The following is a 23,759-nucleotide window of genomic DNA, read 5'->3' as shown; positions in this document are numbered from 1 at the left end:
TAGAGGTCGCGCTCACTAACCGAGCGAGTTCGCGGATCGGAGATGGCAGCGCGTTCTAGTGACGTCATCAAAAGACGCCTGATGTCCTCCGTATGTTGTTCTTTGGAGGACAAAATTTGACTTGATTTCTAGTCGAATATTTTGACAGCTTTCGGAATGCCAGGTTATACCCCCGATGAGAAATTGCGACTAGAGCAGCTGGCGAAGCTGAGGAGGCAGTGGTTGAAGGACCAAGAGCTGAGCCCCCGAGAACCCGTTCTACCCCCTAAAAAACTGGGACCTGTGGCCAAGTTCTGGGCAGGTTTTCTGGAGCCCCGGAGTCTTTGGAGAGTTTATGTAGGTATATTAGACAGTCCCTAAAATGACACCGTACATTAGAAATAAGACAATTTTGTTCGAATTCGAATATATCATGATGTAAAACGAGTAACGTTTTAGTGTTTTACTGGACATTCAAGTGTTTTTCAGATCCTTTTCGAAAACTGTAATCGTTTGCCGAGGCAACTGTTTTTCGCGATTACCGTGTTTCTGAGGTTGCATTTGTGTGCACCGTTTTTGTTGAGAAATGTCCTTTAAAAATCGTAGAGTTGGAAAAAAAATCACGTATTAAGCGTCTAGCTTTTAATACAAGGAACTTTCAGCTTTTCCTATTCAGTTCAGGACGACGTGGTTGTTTCAACCAGTGTTTTAGCTGGTGGGATGCAACCCTGTACGGGTCACCTGTCATTCGCAGAGGTAGCGCTGCTGCCTCGCAATAAGGAGACGTGGGCTCGCTTCCTGGGTCACTCCCTGCGCGGAGTTTGCACTTTCTCCCCGTTTCTGTGTGGATTTCCTCCCACAGTCCAAAGGCATGCAGGGCAGGTGCATTGGCAATTGTAAATTGTTCCTGGTGTGTGTGTGTGTGTGCGCGCGCGCGCGCCCTGCCCGGGATTTGTTCCTGCCTTGTGCCCTGTGCTGGCTGGGACTGGCTCCAGCAGACCCCCGTGACCCTGTGTTAGGATATAGCGGGTTGGAAAATGACTGACATATGTTATTTTTACTTTCCATGTTAAGAAAAGAACTTGTCCTTAAAGTTTAAATTTCTGTTCAGTGTCAGTGGAATAGCAACATGTTATTTTATGTAAAGTAACACTGCTGTGCCTGCCAGTACTTATACAAACAAGATTTAAAAAAAAAAAAACTGAAATAAGGTTTACATACATATAGTAGGCTGCATACATTTGAAGAACTAGTACAGGTACTTCAATTAATTACCATTCTTGTCTGCATTGTTTTTCCTTGTGCATGAATGTTTGAATATCAATTTTTCATTACTGGTACTTACAGCTAGATAATTAAACTGATTTCCCTTCAGTTCCTTATAGCATTCATATTGAGTTTCTGTACTGTGCCTTTAGATAGACACGCTGTCACAAATTCATGACTGCCTCCATGATCACAGCCCACTCTGAAATAGCAAATCTAGCACTTTTAAACTTAAGGCACTTTAGTTTGTTAGGAATAGGTTTCTTGCAGATATTGGCACTGCCCCTTTCAATGATGCTTATCTGTCCATGGCCACTTGTTTAATTGGGGTTTGTATGTAAACCATTTTTTCCTCAAATTGAATGTCTGTGTCCCCCTATAACTACAACATTTTGGAGTCCAGTGTGTAATTTATGATTTGTAACAAAAAAATAAATAAACTGGGAACTATGGGCTTTCTTTAACTAAGGTTGGAGTCCAGTTGTAAGCAGATGCTTTTTGTGGCTGCATATTTTAATCCCAGTAGGCTCCCTGGACTGAAATTTAGAAGCACTGATTATTGAAAACAATAACAATTATGTTATTGAAAAAGAACAATACTGAACATAATTCTTGATGACGTTGTGTATTCAGTTGGGCATACTCCTTGTAAATAAATTGTATGTAACTTTTTACACATACCCAGGATATGCTGACCCTTTAAAGCTATGGTTAGTTGTGCTTAGAAAATATTCTATTATATTGCACATTATAAAGAAAGTGAGAAGTTACATCTCTGAGGCCATATTACAACAGTTATGATGCAGACCAAATAAGATCAATAATTATAATTACTCTAATGAAAGCTATTTATTTGGCCCTGATAGCTTCAGTTACTTCGTTTTTTTTTCCAGAAAACAGAGAAAGGCCTCTGTTTGCATTATCATTGCTGGAAACTCATCATCAACACTAATCATGAATTTTTTGGGGGAACTTCAGCTGCACAGTCAATATTTTTCAACAGTGATTTTCTTTCTATAGCACAAGCATTCATTCTTAGATATTATTAAACATTTCTCCACATTTGTACTACCAGTTGCTCACTGCCTGAGAGCAGGTGCAGGGTTTTTTTTCCTCTTTATTCTTTTGTGGCAATTCTGCACTAATTAATTCTGGTTCATATAGTGTCCCTTTCAAAGTGACAGGTAAACATAACATTGGTACAAGTGCTAATTTGTCTGTCTGATGGTGGAAAAGGTGGAAAAAAAATATAACCAAAGTGCAGGAACCTATTTCAAAGGAAGCTTGTAACTTTGATTTGTGCCTTTATGGTCCATCTATTAGCCCCTCAGAATTTGTTTTTAAATAACCAGGACTTTTTGTAATAACTAATAATAACAACCTGCTTTTTAATAAATGTAACTTTTTTTGATATATGTTTCAGACATATAAAACCTGCAATGCTGGCTGGTTGGCATTCACAAGGGTTCTGATTCCTGCTTGGATTGTCCATTACTATGTCAAGTATCATGTTGCTGTAAGTAATTTGTCTTTGTGAAGGTGTTATGATTTTTTTTTGTCTGTTCTTGTGTAAAGGTATAATATAATAAAGCAGAACTATACATAAAAAGGGTAACTTCCCATACACTGTCATTTAAATGTGCAAGTGCAAAAGCTAGTGATGCTTTTGTTTTTATATGTTCCCATTACCTTTTGTATTTTTAAAGAGTATGCAGTGGTAGCAAGACAAAATAACAATATTTTTCTAAAATCTGCATTAGAATTTTTGTGATTCATAAGAAACTGTAGAATATGATTTTACCTAATTTAGGCTTTAATGAAATCACCATTCAGTTCTCAAACTAAATTTAACAGAATACCTCTGAGGAGGTTTTTCACACACACACACACACACACACACACACACGTCTATTTAAAGACCATGTGGAATTACATTACAACTTTTCAAGTGATTTTAAGTTATATACGTAATTTACATAAACTTAGCCAACTGGGGCAGTCTTGGTGTGCTCCCGTGATTGCCAGTTTTATAGTGTGCTGTACCCAGCAGTTCAGTCCAACTAGTCTGCAGCTTGACCCGACAAAATAAGACTAGGTTGATTTTGTGTTGGGTCGTAGGGGTGGGATTGTGCATATGTGCGAGCTGAGAACCAAAAAGCACTCACCTGAAAGTACAATGCATATAAATGCAGCTAGCAGAAATAAGGAATGCAGGAGTTTTGGACCCCTGCAAAGAGAAGAGAGTCTTATTTGATGTTGCATGTTTTACATACCACAACAGATTGTAATAAAGAAAAAAGGGTTGAGATTGTGGCTGAACTTGCCGTATATGTAAGATTTGCACTGGAACCAGCTCTGACAAGCAGCATGCAATTCAGAAAAAGTGGCAAGCCCACAATACTTTGGAAATGTCGAACTTTGATGGAATGTCATTATTCAGTTGTCTGACCTACCCTGTGCTAGCTTGTCGTGTAATATGACATGCTTAGTCAACAACCAGCTGTAGTCATCGTGTCTGACAAGGCTTCTGACTGGAAGTTGTGTAATGTGAGATCAGTTCAAGTTTAACTGAGTTTAAACTATTTCTCTTGGATACATTTCTTGCAAATGTTACTCTCTCAGACAACATTATTGCACTTAGAATTTAAACAACAGATTATGTAATTATTGAGTAAAAATAATACTGACACATTTAATATTGATAATAAACATACTTTTTGACCATTTGAGCTGCCACTGTTTGTAGACACGAATGAATTTTAAACCTTTGCAGTAAATTGCCTTAAATGCATACTTTAAAATATATACAGTTTTCACAGCATTACTATTGGAATAATTATCAGTTGTTAATTAAGTGGTAAACTAAATGCCTTTTGTTTTGTTGTTGTTACCATATAAAGTAAAAAGGAAACAGTTTTTCACCTGTTGGGCCTTTATCAGGTATGTCACAGGGGTAGAATGAAAAGAAGAAACATTACAAAATAGTGGAAAAGAGTAGAAAACAAAACCCTTAAAATAAATATTTAAAGGATGATGATGATATACTTTATTAATCCCTGAGGATGGAAGGCTACTGTGGTTATGAAAGATGACAATCCAATTAAAGATTAAAAGAACAACTCAAGGAAACTATGGAAAGTTCTGGGAAACTGATTTATTGGTGCTGTTTACAATATAAAGCAATTGGCATTCAGTGTATTTACATAAACACACAAAACTGGGTTAAGGTGAATAACCCACTTAACAACAACATTTATTTATATAGCATATTTTCATACAACAATGTAGCTCAAAGTACTTTACAAGGTAACAAAGAGAAAGGTACAAGAATTGAAAAAGAAAAAAATCTGCAGGGGTTCCAAGGCCAAAAAACTGCCCAGCCTCTACTGGGCATTCTACCTAACATACAAGTTTCTGAATCAATCCTCTTCATTTTCATGCTTCACATGATGAAGTTGGTTTTATGGACAGCTGAGGCACCCGCCTTTATTCCATCATTTCAGGGCATCCTTGTGGTGCTTTGATCAGGTGGTGGTGGCACAAATCGCCACCACGGTAGAAACAGAAAAAACAGCAGAAAACAATAGAGATTAGTACAGATGTGGATCCCTGAAAAATTAATTCTATACCTATATAGTCTACAGTGGGATGCAAAAGTTTGGGCAACCTTGTTAATAGTCATTATTTTCCTGTATAAATCGTTGGTTGTTACGATAAAAAATGTCAGTTAAATATATCATATAGGAGACACACACAGTGATATTTGAGAAGTGAAATGAAGTGTATTGGATTTACAGAAAGTGTGCAATAATTGTTCAAACAAAATCAGGCAGGTGCATAAATTTCGGCACCTCAAAAAAGAAATGAAATCAATATTTAGTAGATCCGCCTTTTGCAGAAATTATAGCCTCTAAACGCTTCCTGTAGGTTCCAATGAGAGTCTGGATTGTGGTTGAAAGTATTTTGGACCATTCCTCTTTACAAAACATCTCTAGTTCATTCAGGTTTGATGGCTTCCGAGCATGGATAGCTCTCTTTAACTCACACCACAGATTTTCAATTATATTCAGGTCTGGGGACTGAGATGGCCATTCCAGAACGTTGTACTTGTTCCTCTGCATGAATGCCTTAGTGGATTTTGAGCAGTGTTTCGGGTCGTTGTCTTGTTGAAAGATCCAGCCCCAGTGCAGCTTCAGCTTTGTCACTGATTCCTGGACATTGGTCTCCAGAATCTGCTGATACTGAGTGGAATCCATGCGTCCCTCAACTTTGACAAGATTCCCAGTCCCTGCACTGGCCACACTGCCCCACAGCATGATGGAACCACCACCATATTTTACTGTAGGTAGCAGGTGTTTTTCTTGAAATGCTGTGTTAATTTTTCTCCATGCAGAACGCCCCTTGTTATGCCCAAATAACTCAATTTTAGTTTCATCAGTCCACAGCACCTTATTCCAAAAATTAAGCTGGCTTGTCCAAATGTGCTTGAGCATACCTCAACGGCTCTGTTTGTGCTGTGGGCGGAGAAAAGGCTTCCTCTGCATCACTCTCGCATACAGCATCTCCTTGTGTAAAGTGCGCCGAATGGTGGAACGATGCACAGTGACTCCATCTGCTGCAAGATGATGTTGTAGGTCTTTGGTGCTGGTCTGTGGGTTGACTCTGACTGTTCTCACCATTCGTCGCTTCTGTCTATCCGAAATCTTTCTTGGTCTGCCACTTCGAGCCTTAACTTGAACTGAGCCTGTGGTCTTCCATTTCCTCAATATGTTCCTAACTGTGGAAACAGACAGCTTAAATCTCTGGGACAGCCTTCTGTCTTCAGGTCATTTGAGAGTTGTTTTGTGACCCCCATGTTGCTACTCTTCAGAGAAAATTAAAGGAGGAGGAAAACTTACAATTGACCCCCTTAAATACTCTTTCTCATTATAGGGTTCACCTTTGTATGTAGGTCAGGGGTATCTGAGCTTGCCAAGCCAATTTGAGTTCCAATAATTAGTTCTAAAAGTTTTGGAATCAATAAAATGACAACGGTGCCCAAATTTATGCACCTGCCTGATTTTGTTTGAACAATTATTGCACACTTTCTGTAAATCCAATAAACTTCATTTCACTTCTCAAATATCACTGTGTGTGTCTCCTATATGATATATTTAACTGACATTTTTTATCGTAACAACCAACAATTTATACAGGAAAATAATGACTATTAACAAGGTTGCCCAAACTTTTGCATCCCACTGTGTAAGGGATACAAATTAAAATAATTGGGTTTTAGCGTTTTTTTTTTTAATGGCGAATTTCCTCTGTAAAATATTCCAAATTTTAGGTGCATAAGAGCAAAAGGCCACCTCATCACTTCTTGTAAGCAGAAATCTGGTTGCTTAAAAATCCATGTTTACTTGGGCAAGTACTCTTGTGGAGTTCCCTTTTGAGAGAACGCTCTGATGTCATTAAACTGCACAACAAATCATCATCGGCTTCCATGATTCCAAAAATAAACATGACATCTGTTATTTTCTTTTGTTTTATATATATATATATATATATATATATATATATATATATATATATACAGCCATGGCCAGAATTATTGGCACCCCTGGAATTTTCCCAGAAAATGCACCATTTCTCCCAGAAAATTGTTGCAATTACAAATGTTTTTTTATACACATGTTTATTTCCTTTATGTGCACTGGAACAACACAAAAAACAGAGAAAAAAAGCCAAATCTGACATCATGTCACACAGAACTCCAAAAATGGGCCGGACAAAATTATTGGCACCTTTTCAAAATTGTGGGTAAATTGTTTTATTTCAAGCATATGATGCTCGTTTGAATTCACCTGTGGCAAGAAACAGGTGCTGGCAATATAGCAATCACACCTGAAGCCAGTTAAAATGGAGAAAAGTTGACTCAACCTTTCTGTTGTGTCTGAGTGTGCCAAACTAAGCATGGAGAACAGAAAGAAGAGCAGAGAATTGTCTGAGGACTTGAGAACAAAAATTGTGGAAAAATATCAACAATCTCAAGGCTACAAGTCCATCTCCAGAGATCTTCATGTTCCTTTGTCCACTGTGCGCAACATAATCAAGAAGTTCACAACATATGGCACTGTAGCTAATCTCCCTGGACGTGGATAGAAGAGAAAAATTGATAAAAGACTGCAACGAAGGATAGTCCGAATGGTGGATAAACAGCCCCAACCAACTTCAAAACATATTCAAGCTGTTCTGAAGACTCAGGGTGCAACAGTGTCAGCTCGAACTATCCTTCGACATCTGAACGAAATGAAACACTACGGCAGGAGAGCCAGGAAGACCCCACTGCTGACACAGAAACATAAAAAAGCCCTACTGAAGTTTGCCAAAATGTACTTGAGGAAGCCAAAATACTTCTGGACGAATGCCTTGTGGACAGATGAGACCAAGGTAGAGCTTTTTGGTAAAGCTCATCATTCTACTGTTTACAGAAAATGGAATGAGGCCTACGAAGAAAAGAACACAGTACCTACAGTCAAACATGGTGGAGGTTCTAAGATGTTTTGGGGATGTTTTGATGCCTATGGCACTGGATGCATTGACTGTGAGCAAGGCATCATGAAATCTGAAGACTACCAAAAGATATTGGGGCTCAATGTAGAGCCCAGTGTCAGAAAGCTGGGTCTGTGTCAGAGGTCATGGGTGTTCCAGCAGGACAATGACCCCAAACATAACTCTAAAAGCACCCAGAAATGGTTGAAGACAAAGCGCTGGAGAGTTCTAAAGTGGACAGCAATGAGTCCAGATCTAAATCCGATTGAACACTTATGGAGAGATCTCAAAATTGCTGTTGGGAGAAGGTGCCCTTCAAATCTGAGAGACCCTGAGCAGTTTGCAATAGAACAGTGGTTGGAAATTCCAGTTGAGTGGTGTAACAAACTTGTTGATGGTTATAGGAAGCGCTTGATTTCAGTTATTTTTTCCAAAAAGCATGCAACCAAATATTAAGTTGAGGGTCCCAATAATTTTGTCCAGCCCGGTTTTTGAGTTTTGTATGAAATGATATCAGATTTGGCTTTTTTTCTCTATTTTGTTGTGTTGTTCTAATGCACATAAAGGAAATAAACATGTATATACCAAAACATTTGTAATTGCAACAATTTTCTGGGAGAAATGGTGCATTTTCTGGGAAAATTCCAGGGGTGCTGATAATTTCGGCCATGACTGTATATGTTTGGTCAAATTGTTGCTTTATCTGTAGATTTCTGGTACCAGATTGAACTTTGCATACTTCTTTGTGCTTGGCTGTGCAACTGAGCCCTGCAAAAGACCTGGGGCCTCATGTATAACATTGTGCGTAGAATTCACATGGCGTATGGAAAAGAACAGAATTGTGCTTACACACAAAAAAAAATTCAGATGTGTAAAACTGTGTAAGCAAAGTTCCACACACTTCCCCTTTATAAATCCCAATCAATGTAGATTTTAATGCACATGCATACGCCTACAGCCCCACCCCGACTCCTCCAAGAATTTCACATATTTGAATATGCAAATCAATATAAATAGCACCTTCCATTCAGTGTTTTGGTAAAAGCATGTATAAAAAAAGAAGAATTTTGCCTAATGCAAGGTGGAGGTTCTACTTCAGGGGTCCTCAATTATGGTCTTGGAGGGCCGCAGTGGCTGCAGGTTTTTGCTCCAACCCATTTGCTTAATAAGAAGCTCTTATTGCTCAACTAACACTTCTGCTTCACTTTACTTGTCTTGCTCGTTAAGATTTTTAACCCTTATTGCTTATTTTAGTCTTAAATAGCTGTGTTTTTGTTTTTTAATTATGCCTAATTACCAATAACATGCAACTGACAAAAGAAACCAGCATTTCTCCATTTAGCTTGTTACCATTTACACCTGTGTGTATTTATCATGCACTATTGGGTTTAATTAAAATACTTGGAAGGAAAGCAAAGAGAAAAAGGTAAAGGACTAGATTTACTTATCCATTTTAGCCTTCAGATCATTTGGATGATATCCTTAGACCTTAGAAAGGGGAAGAAAATATAGGATATGAGAATTACCTGACATAGCAGAGTTAAAGCACTAATAAGCAATGAAATTAAATTATTGGCAAGAATTGCTTTCTAATTATGCAACCAGGTTAGAACAAAAACCTGCAGCCACTGTGGCCCTCCAGGGGCCTCATGCATAACGCCGTGCGTAGAATTATAACTATAACATGACGTAAGCACAAAAGCCAAAATGTGCTTACGCACAGAAAAATCCAGATGCAGGAATCTGTGTGTACTCCAACTTCCACATTCTTCCGCTCCATAAATCCCGGTCAGCGTGAAAAGTAATGCACGTGCTCGAGCCTGCTGTCCCGCCCCAATTCCTCCCAGAATTACGCCTCTTTGAATATGGAAATCAATATAAATAGCCCTTAAGCGCAGCCTTCTGTGAAAAGATAATGGGAAAAGCACGGGGGAAAATATAAGAATTTCAGCGAATACCAAGTGGAGGCAAATGAAAAACATACTATTTGTTCAAATAAACTGTGGTATAATCAACAAAAGGAAGTTGATCGAGTGACATAGCGTGTTGGAGAAACTTGAAAGCTCACATTCACAAATCGCACAGTGCCGGAAAAAAAAAAGAAGTCACATATCAAAGTCGCCGTGAAAAGCCGAGTTGTAAGCCCACTGTCTGAGTGTCATATGAAAGCTTATTAGGGTACAGAGAAAAAAGGCACACAGTGAGGAAAAAGCACGAAATGTCAACTTCAATCTCGACATTTCCACTTTAATCACGTAGTTTATTTTGTCATTAAAGTAGAACATCATAAACTTCATCTTAAAATCGTTTAATTAACCAGTTTCTCAAATCACATCATAATTAAAGTAGCATGTTAAATGCTTTGTTTTGTATTTGATCTTTTGCTCTATGTGTGTGAATCACTACATGCTTTCTCTTTCTCTGACAGGACACAGAATCCATTACATTTGTGATATTACAGCTCTCTGAATAATTAAAATACTGAGATATGTATGTATTTGATGCATCTTTTTCATGATGATAGGAGTTAAAGCATGTTATTAAACAGGGGAACACGGTGCGTGATTGTGCGCAACCTTCGATGAAATTATTGTAGCAGTACAGTCTCTTTCAAACGTACTAATCTCTAATTCCTGTGCTTACTTTTCTTTCTCCAAATACCCAATCGCCACAGAATCAGCTCTGTAATAGATGTTAAGCCATCTGTAAGCTTACAACGACGATTCTTGAAAACTTTTAAGGAACATTGAAATATCTTTGTAGTACATGTTTAATTATTCTTTCCATCTATACTTCCAGTGTCGCGTCAGCCCCAGTAAGAATACAGCACAAGGTAGGATCAATCCATGAACTAGCTAGCACTGCGGAACCGTGTCCTCACATGTTTAATTATTAACAATACAGATTAGTTAAATGAAGTTAAAGTTTTATCTATATAATATAATCAACATATTTTGCAGCATTTCATCTTAAAAATTATATCGTCATCATATGTAAATACGCGCTTTATAAAGTGGTGCAGGTTTTGCAATATTATAACACTAGTGCAAGTTTACAGTGAGGTGATTGTACTTATAAGTACAAACAGTTCTACAAGGAGCAATTGATTGAGTGAGTTTATAGTTCTTGGGATGAAACTGTTTCTGAACCGCGAGGTCCATACAGGAAAGGCTTTGAAATGTTTTGCCGTGGCTGAACGGCAAGCTTGTCCTTGATGCTGTATACCAATAATTCTCTTTCCGATCAGCTGCTGCTGTGATTCCCCACTCAGATACAGTGATATAAATACTCCGAGTGGTGCAGTGAGAGTAATAAGGAGAAAGATGATCCGCTGTGGCAACCCTTAATGGGAGCAGCTGAAAGAAGAAAAAAAAAGGTGCAGTGAGAGTAACAACGCTAAAACAGTTATGGTATTTGGAATACTATGGCTATTCCCTGGACCATTATATTGTTACAAGTTAATTACAATCAGATGCATTACACTAATAAACAATATGCAGTTAGTTTCAGTGTATTTATAAAGCCTCGGCAGGAATGTGGATCTAAGAAATAAGAGTAACCACACAGGAACAGTAGCACTGCTTTGACACTGGGTGCCGCCAGTCTGCAAAACCGAGCGGAGAACTTGCGTAGAACAGGGTATGAGGTACCGTGGAAAAGTGTGTGGCTTTACAGCAAGTGTAGGTTTTATACATCGGGATTTGAACGTGGAAACGTTCTTGCACAACATTTCTGTTCGTATGCACCATTTATACATGAGGCCCCAGGACTGTGATTGAGGATCCCTGTTCTACTCAATGAAGTGGAGGCAAGAGAATGAAGTATGAGCAACAGAAGGAAGATGATGGCGTGGCACTCAAAAGTTCAAGTTCAGAAAGTTGCATAGGGTTCGAAATAAACAGAAGTGGTTATATGTCAAAGTCAACATGAAAAGGCGACAGAGAAGAAAAAAAAATGTCTGTGTTGAGATTAAAGTCGAAATGTCAACTTTAATCTCAAAGGTTCCACTTTAATCTCATAGTTTTGTCATTAAAGTAGAATGTCATAAACTTCATCTTAAAATCTGTGTTTAGTTTACTAAAGTTTCTCAAATCCAATCGTAACTAAAGCATCACATTAAATGCTTCATATTCTATGTGCTCCCCGGGTTTTATCTTATGCAGACAAGAACACGCAGGCAGTGATTGCTACACAGAATACATTACATTCATGATACTACAGCTCTCTGAACATTTTAGAATACAAAGATGGATACTTGATATAATTTTAAGATGAAATTCATTAAAGCATGTAATAAACATATGGGGGCATTGTGGTGCAGCGGTAGCGATGAGGGATAATGGAATAATTAATTGCAACAGTACTGTCTCTGTCAAACATACCAACCCCCATTCCTGTCCTGCCATTTTCCTCCACATAACCAATTACCCCACAATAAGTGTCTTTAATAAATGAAAAACCAGCTGTAAGCTTAGAATTTCAAAATTTTTAAGGAACATTGAAAAATCTTCGTTACACATGTTTAATTATTCCGTTCATCCAGGGTTGTGCTAACCCAGCAAGCATAAAGCGCAAGGCAGGAACAATCCCTGTACAGAGCGCCAGCTCAAAAGAAGCTGCTGCTGCCCCACCGTGCCCCCACACATTTATTTATTAACAGTACACATTATTTAAGTGAAGTTAACAATTTATCTGTTAACATGCATACTTTAATGCATTTCATCATAAAAATTATATCAAGTATAAATCCTAGCATTCTAACAATTTACAGATCCAAGAGAAAGCAATTTAAAATCCAGTCATAATCATCTGTAAATATGCTCTCTCTTCTTTTGAATTTAACTGAATTCCTTTATTCATTGTATGGTACAGTGATATTCAATATGTAACTCCTTCATAAACTTATTTTTCTATAAAAATGATAAAGTACAATAAATAAACAATGAAAAACATACAATGTGGAAATATGTGTACAATATACATGTACATATAGTGCAGATAGTGCAAATGGTTCATAAAGTGGCTCAGGTTGTGCAATATTACAATCGTAGTGCACGTTTTACACTGAGGTGATTAGAAGTACAAAACAGTTCTATTGGGAGCACTTGATGGACTGATTGAGTACATTTATAGCTCTTGGAATGAAACTATTTCTGAGCTTCGAGGTCCATACAGAAAAGGCTCTGAAGTGTTTGCTAGATAATAGACTTTCAAATAGACTGTGGCATGGCAGTGTGTGAGGCAGCTTGTGCTGTAAGCTGTAGTCCTCTGCGCTTTCAACACAACCTGTGCAGCTGTGATGCCACACACAAATACAATAAACAAGTTAAAATACTCTTAGTGTTGTACTAAGAGTAACAATGCTAAAGCAGCTGTGGTATTTGGAATAGTTCGGCCATTCCATGCACCATTATATTATTAAATATGTAGTTAATTTTGGTGTATTTGATAAAAAGAAGGACCCCAGAAACAGCAGCACTGCTTTGATGCTGGGTGCCGCCAGATTGCAAAACTGAGCAGAAAAGTGCATACGCATGGTGTGAGGCTGCTGTGGAAATGGGTGTGGCTTTATGCCAAGTTTAGTTTTTATACATCTGGAAGTGAGCGTGGAAACAGGTTTACACAATATTTTGTTTATTCATGAGGCCCCAGTACATGTGCTTCTTATCATACACCTAGTGCTGCTGAAATAATAATAATACAATATTTATTGAAGTAAAAAATACTTGTATTAGGTTACGCGTTACTTTAAATAGTAATTGGACTATGTACTGCATGTTACCCTACTGCTCTGGATAATGTTTTGCAGAGTTTAGCATTGTACACTTATCAATTCAAAATAAATTTAGTGATTTCTAAAATATTGAGACAGATAATTTCAGGAGAACAAATAATACAATCGCCCAAACATTTGCCCCTGGAAATTTATTTTGTGGATGCTTCCACCTGTGGCCACTGAAAATATGTGCAAAGTACACATGCGCAGGCTGACAGAGTGTAACAGACACATGTAGACTACAAAATCTGTAAAATTCATTTAAGGGATTACAGGCAGTCCCCGGGTTACGTACGAGATAGGGACTGTAGCTTTGTACTTAAGTTGAATTTGTATGTAAGTTGGAACAGGTACATTATTTTAATAAATGCTATTGTTGACCAGCTGTAACCAAGTGCTCTGCCCATGAATGATGGAGTTTCACCTCTTTCTGACATTTTTATTATTTCTAATTTATTTTCAATGGTGATGTTTTTTCTGTTCTTTACTATATCACCAGCACTTGCATCAGATTTGTGTTTCAGAGACATTCTTGAAGGGTGAAGACAAAAGATTAAGATGAGCGCTTCTGCACAGCACTGTGAACGTTATCACAGCAGTAAAGCACCAGACATCAACACGTCTGATGTATAGGGTGATCCAGATCTAATTATGCAATTTTCATTATGCTATAACTTATTCAGTTTATTACATAGAAAATCACCCGAAAAATCCCAGACCATCGAGAAGTGTGCGACTGATGACATGAAGAATCGTCTTCGCGCCGAACTGCAATCATAGCTGCATAAATCAAAGTCATCCGGACAATCTGGATCTGCATAATTAGATCTGGGCCACCCTATACTGACAAGAGACAACTTCCTGCTATGTGCATAAAAGTACAAGCAGGCTTGCTATTGAGAATGAATGGGGGCAGCGAGGGGCGGTTCACCAGCCCACCTCACAGTCACCTCCACTACAGTATGCTGCCTGCAATGTCCGCTGCACCACCGCCCCCATTCAACATGCAGCCATCCGAGGCACACTATGCTACAATGCTACCCCCCGCAGCCCTGTTCACCCTAAATGGCCTACGTTCAGCCACAACCGGGTCACCGCTTGCAGCATTACCAGGCAGAAGATGACGGAGCGGCAGTTACTGAGGTACATGCGTTGCAGCTGCAGCCCCGTTCGTATGTAGTAGGTCGGATATCCATAACTTGGGGACTACCTGTACATGGCGAAATAATCAGATTGTTCACTGAGAAATCCTCTGTTAACCAGGCTTATCAGGGGCTAATAACCTGGGGCCTAATGTATAAACGGTGCGTACGCACAGAAACGTTGCGTAAGAACTTTTCCACGTTTAAATCGCGATGTATAAAACCTACACTTGGCGTAAATCCACGCACTTTTCCACGGTACCTCATACCTTGTCGTCCGCAACGGACGTAGCCATCCACTGTGCATAAGCTACCTTACTGACGGGCGGGCGAAGGAGCCACCGATTCTTCCTCTGCCCAGTGCCACCACAAGCCCAGAGCCACCCCTGATTGTACTGCTGCAATAAATTATTTCAACGAAGTGAAACACATGTTTAATAACGTGCTTTAACTCCTATCATCATGAAAATGATATCACGTATACATCTCAGTATTTTAGTTATTCAGAGAACTGTAATATTACGAATGTAATTGATTCTGTATCCAGTTGGAGGAAGAGAGCCGGTTTAAAAAGCAAATAGTGATTCACACACACAGAGCACATAGAAGATCAAATACAAAACAAAGCATTTAACGTGCTACTTTAATTACGATGTGATTTGAGAAACTGGTTAATTAAATGATTTTAAGATGAAGTTTATGATGTTCTACTTTAATGACAAAATAAACTACGTGATTAAAGTGGAAATGTCGAGATTGAAGTTGACATTTCGTGCTTTTTCCTCACTGTGTGCCTTTTTCTCTGTACCCTAATAAGCTTTCATATGACACTCAGACAGTGGGCTTACAACTCGGCTTTTCACGGCGACTTTGATAAGTGACTTCTTTTTTATTTCCGGCACTGTGCGATTTGTGAATGTGAGCTTTCAAGTTTCTCCAACACGCTATGTCACTCGATCAACTTCCTTTTGTTGATTATACCACGGTTTATTTTAACAAATAGTATTTTTTTCATTTGCCTCCACTTGGTATTCGCTGAAATTCTTATATTTTCCCCCGTGCTTTTCCCATTATCTTTTCACAGAAGGCTGCGCTTAAGGGCGATTTATATTGATTTGCATATTCAAATAGGCGTAATTCTGGGAGGATTTGGGGCGTTACATAATCGCGCGTGCACGGCGTTAGTTTTCACGCTGATCGGGATTTATGTAGCGGAAGAACGTGGAAGTTGGAGTACGCACAGATTCCTGCATCTGGATTTTTCTGTGCGTAAACACATTTCGGCTTTTGTGCTTACGCCATGTTATAGTGCGAGTTCTACGCATGGCGTTATACATGAGGCCCCTGGTTTCTCTAACTGGAATAAGGGTTTACATGGCATTTTAGAAACCAGTTTTCTGTTACTAGCTGATATTATTGAGGCGCATGTAATCGCACTTACTGATTTATTGATAATTCAAATGTATGATTAACATCTCTCTCTCTCTTCTGCAAATTACTAGACTCTGTACTCATGCAGTATGATAATATAATTATTCAAATTTATGAAAAGTTAAGTAAGATAGTCAACCTTTTGATATACAATATTTTAATCAATCAGTAGTTCAGAGGTGTCACCTGAGGTGGCCATCAGGTTTGTTTGTTGCTTTGTTAATGCCTTTTTGGTAAGAGGAAGAATGTTTCCTTCCCTCTTACTGAAGGATGATTGACATCCTTTATAAGGAATATATCAACGTGTTTTGGTGGTGCACCCTGCTCCAGAAGGCACCAACAGGAATTTATTAAACATGTGCCAAATGTACAGTTGACGTGTTTTCCAAAACTAAACTACTTTTAGAAACAATTGTCTCCATCTTTGACTGAAATTTATTTTGATTTGAAACTAATTACTAATATACCTACCTGGAACTTTTTCCTGAGCTTCTCACCTCTTGAGTAATGAAAATATTACCATAATTAAGAGATCAGGATTCAAAGGTTTTCAACTTCACCTAATATCTTCTCAAACAGGCATAGTCTTCTGTCATCTCAGACGCAGAATCCATGTTACATTGCATTCCGAGACAAGTATAAAAAAACAAAATCGCATTCCACTTATTCATAACTTTCTATCTTAAAGCTGTTTGTCATCTGTATGTTTTAGGTAATTGTCTTTTTATACCATCAGGACCTTCCCCCAGAAGCTCTAAACTTTGCTGCTGACTACTTAACTGAACAGTTTTCTTACATATTCTTGGCATTCACAGTCCAGAACTACCGTTTACATCTGCTAGTAGCTACTACTAGTTTTAAAAGAGAAGGATGTGTCACACAGGATAGCTCTCACCTGTGCATTCATATCTGTACCTATCGCCATATTAAGATTATGCATGAGGCAGAGTGATTGTCTATTATGCAAATAGCTGGCAGAGCTAGTCTAGGATCACAATAGAATACAGTGTTCCAAATACCAAAAATTGTACACCCTCATTTTGTGTGCCAAGTTGTTTTTTCTTTTTGTTTTCTTTCTTTAATTAAAAATCTTGTACAAAAATCCTATATTGTATCTCTAACAACCAGGAAAAGAAAGAAAAGTAAATGAGGTCCTCTATCAAATATATTTTTCTTAGCATAGAACAAGATCCAGAGCCATTAAAATCATACTGATGATATGTACAGTTATCATGTTTATGGTAAAAACTATTTTTTCCCCCCCATCCTTTCAGGAAAAACCATATGGTCATGTGGAATTGAAGGCCAGGCTGTTCCCTGTAAGTACAGATTGTTGTTTTACTTTTAAACTTTATTAACAACTATTTATAAGCTATGTGACTGTAAAATAAGAGTAGGTAACATGGATTAATAATAAAGTGATTGTGTACATTTTTTAAATTGTAACCACAGTAGCTACACTACTGAAGGATCCAGTTAAAGCTTTTTTCCAGTTGAACTTTGATGCCAAACATGATTTTGTTTTCCTTCTATTTTGGAGGGTAATAATCAGTGTAATTCTTGTATTGACGTCTTGCAAAAGTTAGCAGTGTGCATATTACAAAAGGAATGATAAGAAAACCCACCAATATGTGGCACCTGCCTAGCTGATTCAGGCAGTCTGCCAATTTCTGACCTCAAGGTGGTCATGCAGATGGACTCTGGAAATCCCAACTGAGATGGTGGAGAGTTTTTTGGACTTTACAGAGTGGCTCAAAAATGTCTTCATGAGCAACACTATTGCTGAAGAAAGGAAAAAGGTGATGTTTCTGACCATAGCTGGGGCAAAGACCTTTATGCTGCTAAAAGATATAAGAACAACAAAAGAAATGAGCTTAGATCATCTCATTGCCACACTAAGGATACACTAGGAGCCGAAGCACCATGTAGTGGCTGAATGTTGTATGTTTCACAGAAGAAAACAAAAAGGTATGGAGTCACAATATATAGTGGTTCTAAAGGGACTTATGGAACACTGTCAATTTGGAAGTAAGTTATGGGAAAGGCTGAGAGACCAGCTAAATATTGGGTAGGCTAATGTGGAGTTACAAGATCATTTGCTAAAAACTGCTTATGAAGAAGTGTTAAATCTGGACAAGACGGTGGATATTTGTAAGATTTACAGGTGTACCACTGCAAACATTAAATAGTTGCAGCCTGTTAACTCCTGTTAGTACTGGTAACTTGGTTACTGTTCAAAGACTGAACGAAAAGTGCTTCTGTTGTTTTGGGACTGACTATGAGCATATGTGCCATTTCAAGAATTTTAAGTGTAATGAGTAAGGGAAATATTGTCATTTGGCTAAGACTTGTGGAGTGCACTAGTTGGGGGAACAAGCAACACAGATTCAGACAGCTTTGTGGGTGGAATTTAGATGCTCTTGGAACAAAGGCAGAGCAACTGCATTGTACAAGAATGCCAGAATTGGGGGCAACTGAGGATGCAGTCAGTTCTCAGGATGTAAACAGCATGGCTGTGCCCACGATGAGTGGTTCACCAATGAATAATTACAAATCTAATGTACTAGTAACATCAACTGAACACATTAGTGTGAAGAGTGTAATCACTTTCAAGAGCGCTTATGTTACAGAAGACAGTTTTTACAGCAGAGGATAAACAGTTGATCTGTTTTTATGACAGAGTGTAATGTATTGACACCAGGACCTTACACAAAATGGACAACCCCAATTGTATCTCCTTCTAAGATGAGAGTGTGTGTATTTGTGGAGACTATAACATCACCGTTAACCTGTGGCTAGATGTAGATTCCTACCCCATACCCAGATCTCAAGATTTATTTGCAAGACTTGCTAATGGTAAAAGTAGTAAAATTAATTTAGCACAAGCCTAACAGCAAGTTGAGCTGGATAAAGAAAGCAAAGCATATTTAATTATTAATACACAGAAGGGACTTTTCCATGTAAATAAATTACTTTATGGAGTACAGTTGTTGTCAGATTTACTCAAGCCCCATTGAAAATTAGGTTTATTGACACAATTTATGAACTTTAACCAGTTTTCAATAAAAAAAATCAAACAAGAACAATTTAAATAGCTCGACACAACTAATATTACAAGTGGTTTCTCCATGTTCAACACAAAGTGCCACTTTTAATGACTGCTGCAGTCTCAAAATTATTCAATCCCTTCATGGCCAGTGCCTTTAGTACTTAGTAGAGTAACCTTTTGCTGTTATGACTTGCTGAAAATGTAATCCATAGCCACACACCAGCTTCTGGCAGTGTTCCTAGGGAATTTTAGCCCATTCCTCATGGGCATTGGCCTCCAGCTCACTCATATTCTTGGGTTTGTGTGCTACAACTGCCTTCTTCAAAACCAGAGATTTTCTATGGGATTCAAATTTGGGAACTGTGACGGCCACTGTAGAATCTTCAAGGATTTTTTCTGAAACCAAGCCTTGGTGGACCTTGCTTGGGATCATTGTTCGGTTGAAAGGCCCAGTGAACCCCAAGCTTCAGCTTCCACAAAGACAGCATGATGTTTTCTCCTAGGATTTATTGATACTTGATTGAATCCATCCTGTCCTCCACACACTGCAGGTTTCCAGTGCCAGAAGAACCAAAGCAGCCCCAGAGCATCACTAAGTACTGCCATGCTTCACTGTTGGCAGAGTGTTCTTTTCAGTATACAGTGGGATGCAAAAGTTTGGGCAACCTTGTTAATAGTCATTATTTTCCTGTATAAATCGTTGGTTGTTACGATAAAAAATGTCAGTTAAATATATCATGTAAGAGACACACACAGTGATATTTGAGAAGTGAAATGAAGTTTATTGGGTTTACAGAAAGTGTGCAATAATTGTTCAAACAAAATCAGGCAGGTGCATAAATTTGGGCACCACAAAAAAGAAATGAAATTAATATTTAGTAGATCCGCCTTTTGCAGAAATTACAGCCTCTAAACTTTTCCTGTAGGTTCCAATGAGAGTCTGGTTTGTGGTTGAAGGTATTTTGGACCATTCCTCTTTACAAAACATCTCTAGTTCATTCAGGTTTGATGGCTTCCGAGCATGGACAGCTCTCTTTAACTCACACCACAGATTTTCAATTATATTCAGGTCTGGGGACTGAGATGGCCATTCCAGAACGTTGTACTTGTTCCTCTGCATGAATGCCTTAGTGGATTTTGAGCAGTGTTTCGGGTCGTTGTCTTGTTGAAAGATCCAGCCCCGGCGCAGCTTCAGCTTTGTCACTGATTCCTGGACATTGGTCTCCAGAATCTGCTGATACTGAGTGGAATCCATGCGTCCCTCAACTTTGACAAGATTCCCAGTCCCTGCACTGGCCTCACAGCCCCACAGCATGATGGAACCACCACCATATTTTACTGTAGGTAGCAGGTGTTTTTCTTGGAATGCTGTGTTCTTTTTCCTCCATGCATAACACCCCTTGTTATGCCCAAATAACTCAATTTTAGTTTCATCAGTCCACAGCACCTTATTCCAAAATGAAGCTGGCTTGTCCAAATGTGCTTGAGCATACCTCAAGTGGCTCTGTTTGTGCTGTGGGGGAGAAAAGGCTTCCTCTGCATCACTCTCGCATACAGCATCTCCTTGTGTAAAGTGCGCGAATGGTTGAACGATGCACAGTGACTCCATCTGCTGCAAGATGATGTTGTAGGTCTTTGGTGCTGGTCTGTGGGTTGACTCTGACTGTTCTCACCATTTGTCGCTTCTGTCTATCCGAAATCTTTCTTGGTCTGCCACTTCGAGCCTTAACTTGAACTGAGCCTGTGGTCTTCCATTTTCTCAATATGTTCCTAACTGTGGAAACAGACAGCTTAAATCTCTGGGACAGCTTTCTGTATCCTTCCCTAAACCATGATGGTGAACAATCTTTGTCTTCAGGTCATTTGAGAGTTGTTTTGTGACCCCCATGTTGCTACTCTTCAGAGAAAATTAAAGGAGGAGGGAAACTTACAAATTTACCCCCTTAAATACTCTTTCTCATTATAGGATTCACCTGTGTATGTAGGTCAGGGGTCACTGAGCTTACCAAGCCAATTGGGGTTCCAATAATTAGTTCTAAAAGTTTTGGAATCAATAAAATGACAACGGTGCCCAAATTTATGCACCTGCCTGATTTTGTTTGAACAATTATTGCACACTTTCTGTAAATCCAATAAACTTCATTTCACTTCTCAAATATCACTGTGTGTGTCTCCTATATGATATATTTAACTGACATTTTTTATCGTAACAACCAACGATTTATACAGGAAAATAATGAGTATTAACAAAGTTGCCCAAACTTTTGCATGCCACTGTATGCTTCATTCTTCCTCCTCCAGACATACCACTGATCCATAAACCCAAAAACATCTAGTTTTGTGTCATCACTACACAGAATAGAATACCAAAACTTCTGTGGCTTATTTCTATGGTTTTGAGCAAATTGGAGCTGATTTTCCGTGTGGTTTTGAGTCAGTAATGGTATACATCTTGGAGTTCAGGTATGGAGGCCTTCAGTGTTTAATATGTGCCATACTTTAGGAACTGAAACTTCAGTGCCTGCTACCTCCAATTCCTGTTGTGGGTCTTTTGCAGTCACTCAAGGATTTTTGGCCACCTGCCACCTCAGATATCTGGTGGCAGCTATTGATTGTTTCCTCTTTCTGCCACAGTCAGGCACTGTAGCCAGTGTTACTTTAAATTTGAACTTGCAAACTGCGCTTCCATTGGTATTTCTAGGAACATTCAGTGCCTTTGATATATCTTTGTAGCCTTTCCTTGTTTGTGCAAGACAATGATCTCCTCTCTTAACTTTTTGGACAATTCTTTTAACGTACCTCTAACATGCAATTAAACATCACTGTGAACACATCCCTAGCCAGTGCTGGCATTTGATGTGTTCTGTCTCAAGTAGACCTGATGCAACTAATGAGGCCCTTGATAACACCTGATTTGCTAATGTATGCTCTTATGGGGGGATTCTATTCAGGGGGTTAAATTATCCTGAGACTGCAATAGTCATTAAAAGTGGCATATTGTGTTGAATGTGGAGAAACCACAATTGTTTTGAGCTATAAAAAGTTGTTCTTGTTTGTTTATTGCAAACAGCTGAAAATTTGTAAGTTTTGCAGGTAAATGTAATTTGAAATGGGGGTTGAATAATTTTGAGTACAGTTGTAGGTAACACACCTGCCATGCCATGTTATGGGCATGCTTACTAGATTTAAGTGAGGTGATCTGCTATTTACATGATATTTTGTTCACAGGACGTCACTGCCAGGAGTTCTTAAGGAAACTGAAAGTTATGCTAAAAAGACTTCGGCAAAATGGATTTAAGGCCAATTGGGGAAAATACTCTTTTTAGAATCATGTGAACTATTTAGTACACATAATTAATAGCAAAGACAAAATGCCTATGAAAACTGAGGCGATAAAGGGGATCTCATACCCCAGAATGAATTTTGAATTTGAGCCAGGAACAGCCTCAGCCCTAGTAAATTATTATGGAAAATTTATTCCCAACTTCTCCATATTTATTTGACCTATGACAGAGTTACTGCAGAAGGGGCAGAAATGATTGTGGTTAGATTGTATACATTTGGCTTTTGAGAAAACCAAGCAGCAACTCTGTTGGAAACATTACTGGTTCATTTTGAACATAGTGCGGCTGGCTTATGTCCCGAGTGAGATGTCTGCTTCTAGGAGTGCCCTGCTTTTATACCTTGAGGATTTGAAGAGACAGGGTCAGTTGCTCTCATTGTGCATCTTCGCGGAGCAGTGGTTGGAAAAAGAGACAGAAGAGTCTGCAGTCAAAACCCCTGGTGTCCCAGGGTGGTAGTGTTTACCTCTGACACATGTGCGTGACTATGTATTCGTTTTTTTTTTTCATTAATGTGACACACTGTCCTAGTGTGCAATGCAGCTTGGGAATTAAGGAAGTACATCTGACTGTTAAGTAGTGTCTACAAGCAAATGCAGGTTCAGATGACTTTATATGATTTTCTGTTAATTAAAATGTTTTTGTTCTTTTCTTTCAGGGTGACAGAATTTTGGAAACTGGGGAGATACTTCCAACTTTACCAGAAGACGGAAGCCATGAACATCACTAGTAATTCACTGTGTACTCATTTTCTCCGATGATTCTTTTAATTTATCATTAAAAAATTAAAACAGCTGTGGCTTTGTATTGTTTGATCTTTCATGGCTTCCATTATTTCTTACCTATATGAAATGCAATGATTTTACTATACTGATAAAATAATTTACATTACATGATCATTAATTAAAAAATCCTAACTGTAAAGTCACAAGTTTTTAATTTTCATTGTAGATCCAATAATACTAATAAAATACAGTAGCTGTGCTTGGTTATTAGATACTAGTATATCCTTTTATTACTGTACAAAACCATTATCCAGATTAGGATAATGGGCAGAACTGCATACTGTATATCCCAAAGACAAAGTTAAATTTTACAGAAGCTCAATAAATAAAGAAATATTATAACAACCCCCAACCATACACAAGATTTACAAAAGGGAAAAGAAAACTCTCTAACTTGGCTAATTGTAAAATAATATAATTTTGTTAAAAAATATGGATTGTGGGCAATTTGCGATT

General features: G+C 38.4%; 1 protein-coding gene across 1 annotated transcript; it reads left to right on the top strand.

The window, feature by feature from the left end:
* The first annotated feature begins 57 nt into the window (after positions 1 to 57).
* Positions 58 to 23,313, top strand: ndufb6 (NADH:ubiquinone oxidoreductase subunit B). Its single transcript, XM_039759229.1, has 4 exons — positions 58 to 336; positions 2,669 to 2,761; positions 17,403 to 17,447; positions 23,177 to 23,313. The coding sequence occupies exons 1-4, from the start codon at positions 157 to 159 to the stop codon at positions 23,246 to 23,248; spliced, it is 390 nt and encodes a 129-aa protein (XP_039615163.1). The 5' UTR covers positions 58 to 156; the 3' UTR covers positions 23,249 to 23,313.
* The last annotated feature ends 446 nt before the right edge of the window (positions 23,314 to 23,759 follow it).

Source organism: Polypterus senegalus, chromosome 7 (assembly GCF_016835505.1).
Source record: "Polypterus senegalus isolate Bchr_013 chromosome 7, ASM1683550v1, whole genome shotgun sequence".
NCBI lineage: Eukaryota > Metazoa > Chordata > Cladistia > Polypteriformes > Polypteridae > Polypterus > Polypterus senegalus.
This window is presented reverse-complemented; position numbering and strand designations above follow the sequence as displayed.

Coding starts and splice junctions, on each gene's coding strand:
- ndufb6 (XM_039759229.1), top strand. CDS start 157: ATGCCAGGTTATACCCCCGATGAGAAATTGCGACTAGAGCAGCTGGCG. Junction 337..2,668: donor GGAGTCTTTGGAGAGTTTAT/GTAGGTATATTA, acceptor TATATGTTTCAG/ACATATAAAACCTGCAATGC. Junction 17,448..23,176: donor TGAAGGCCAGGCTGTTCCCT/GTAAGTACAGAT, acceptor CTTTTCTTTCAG/GGTGACAGAATTTTGGAAAC.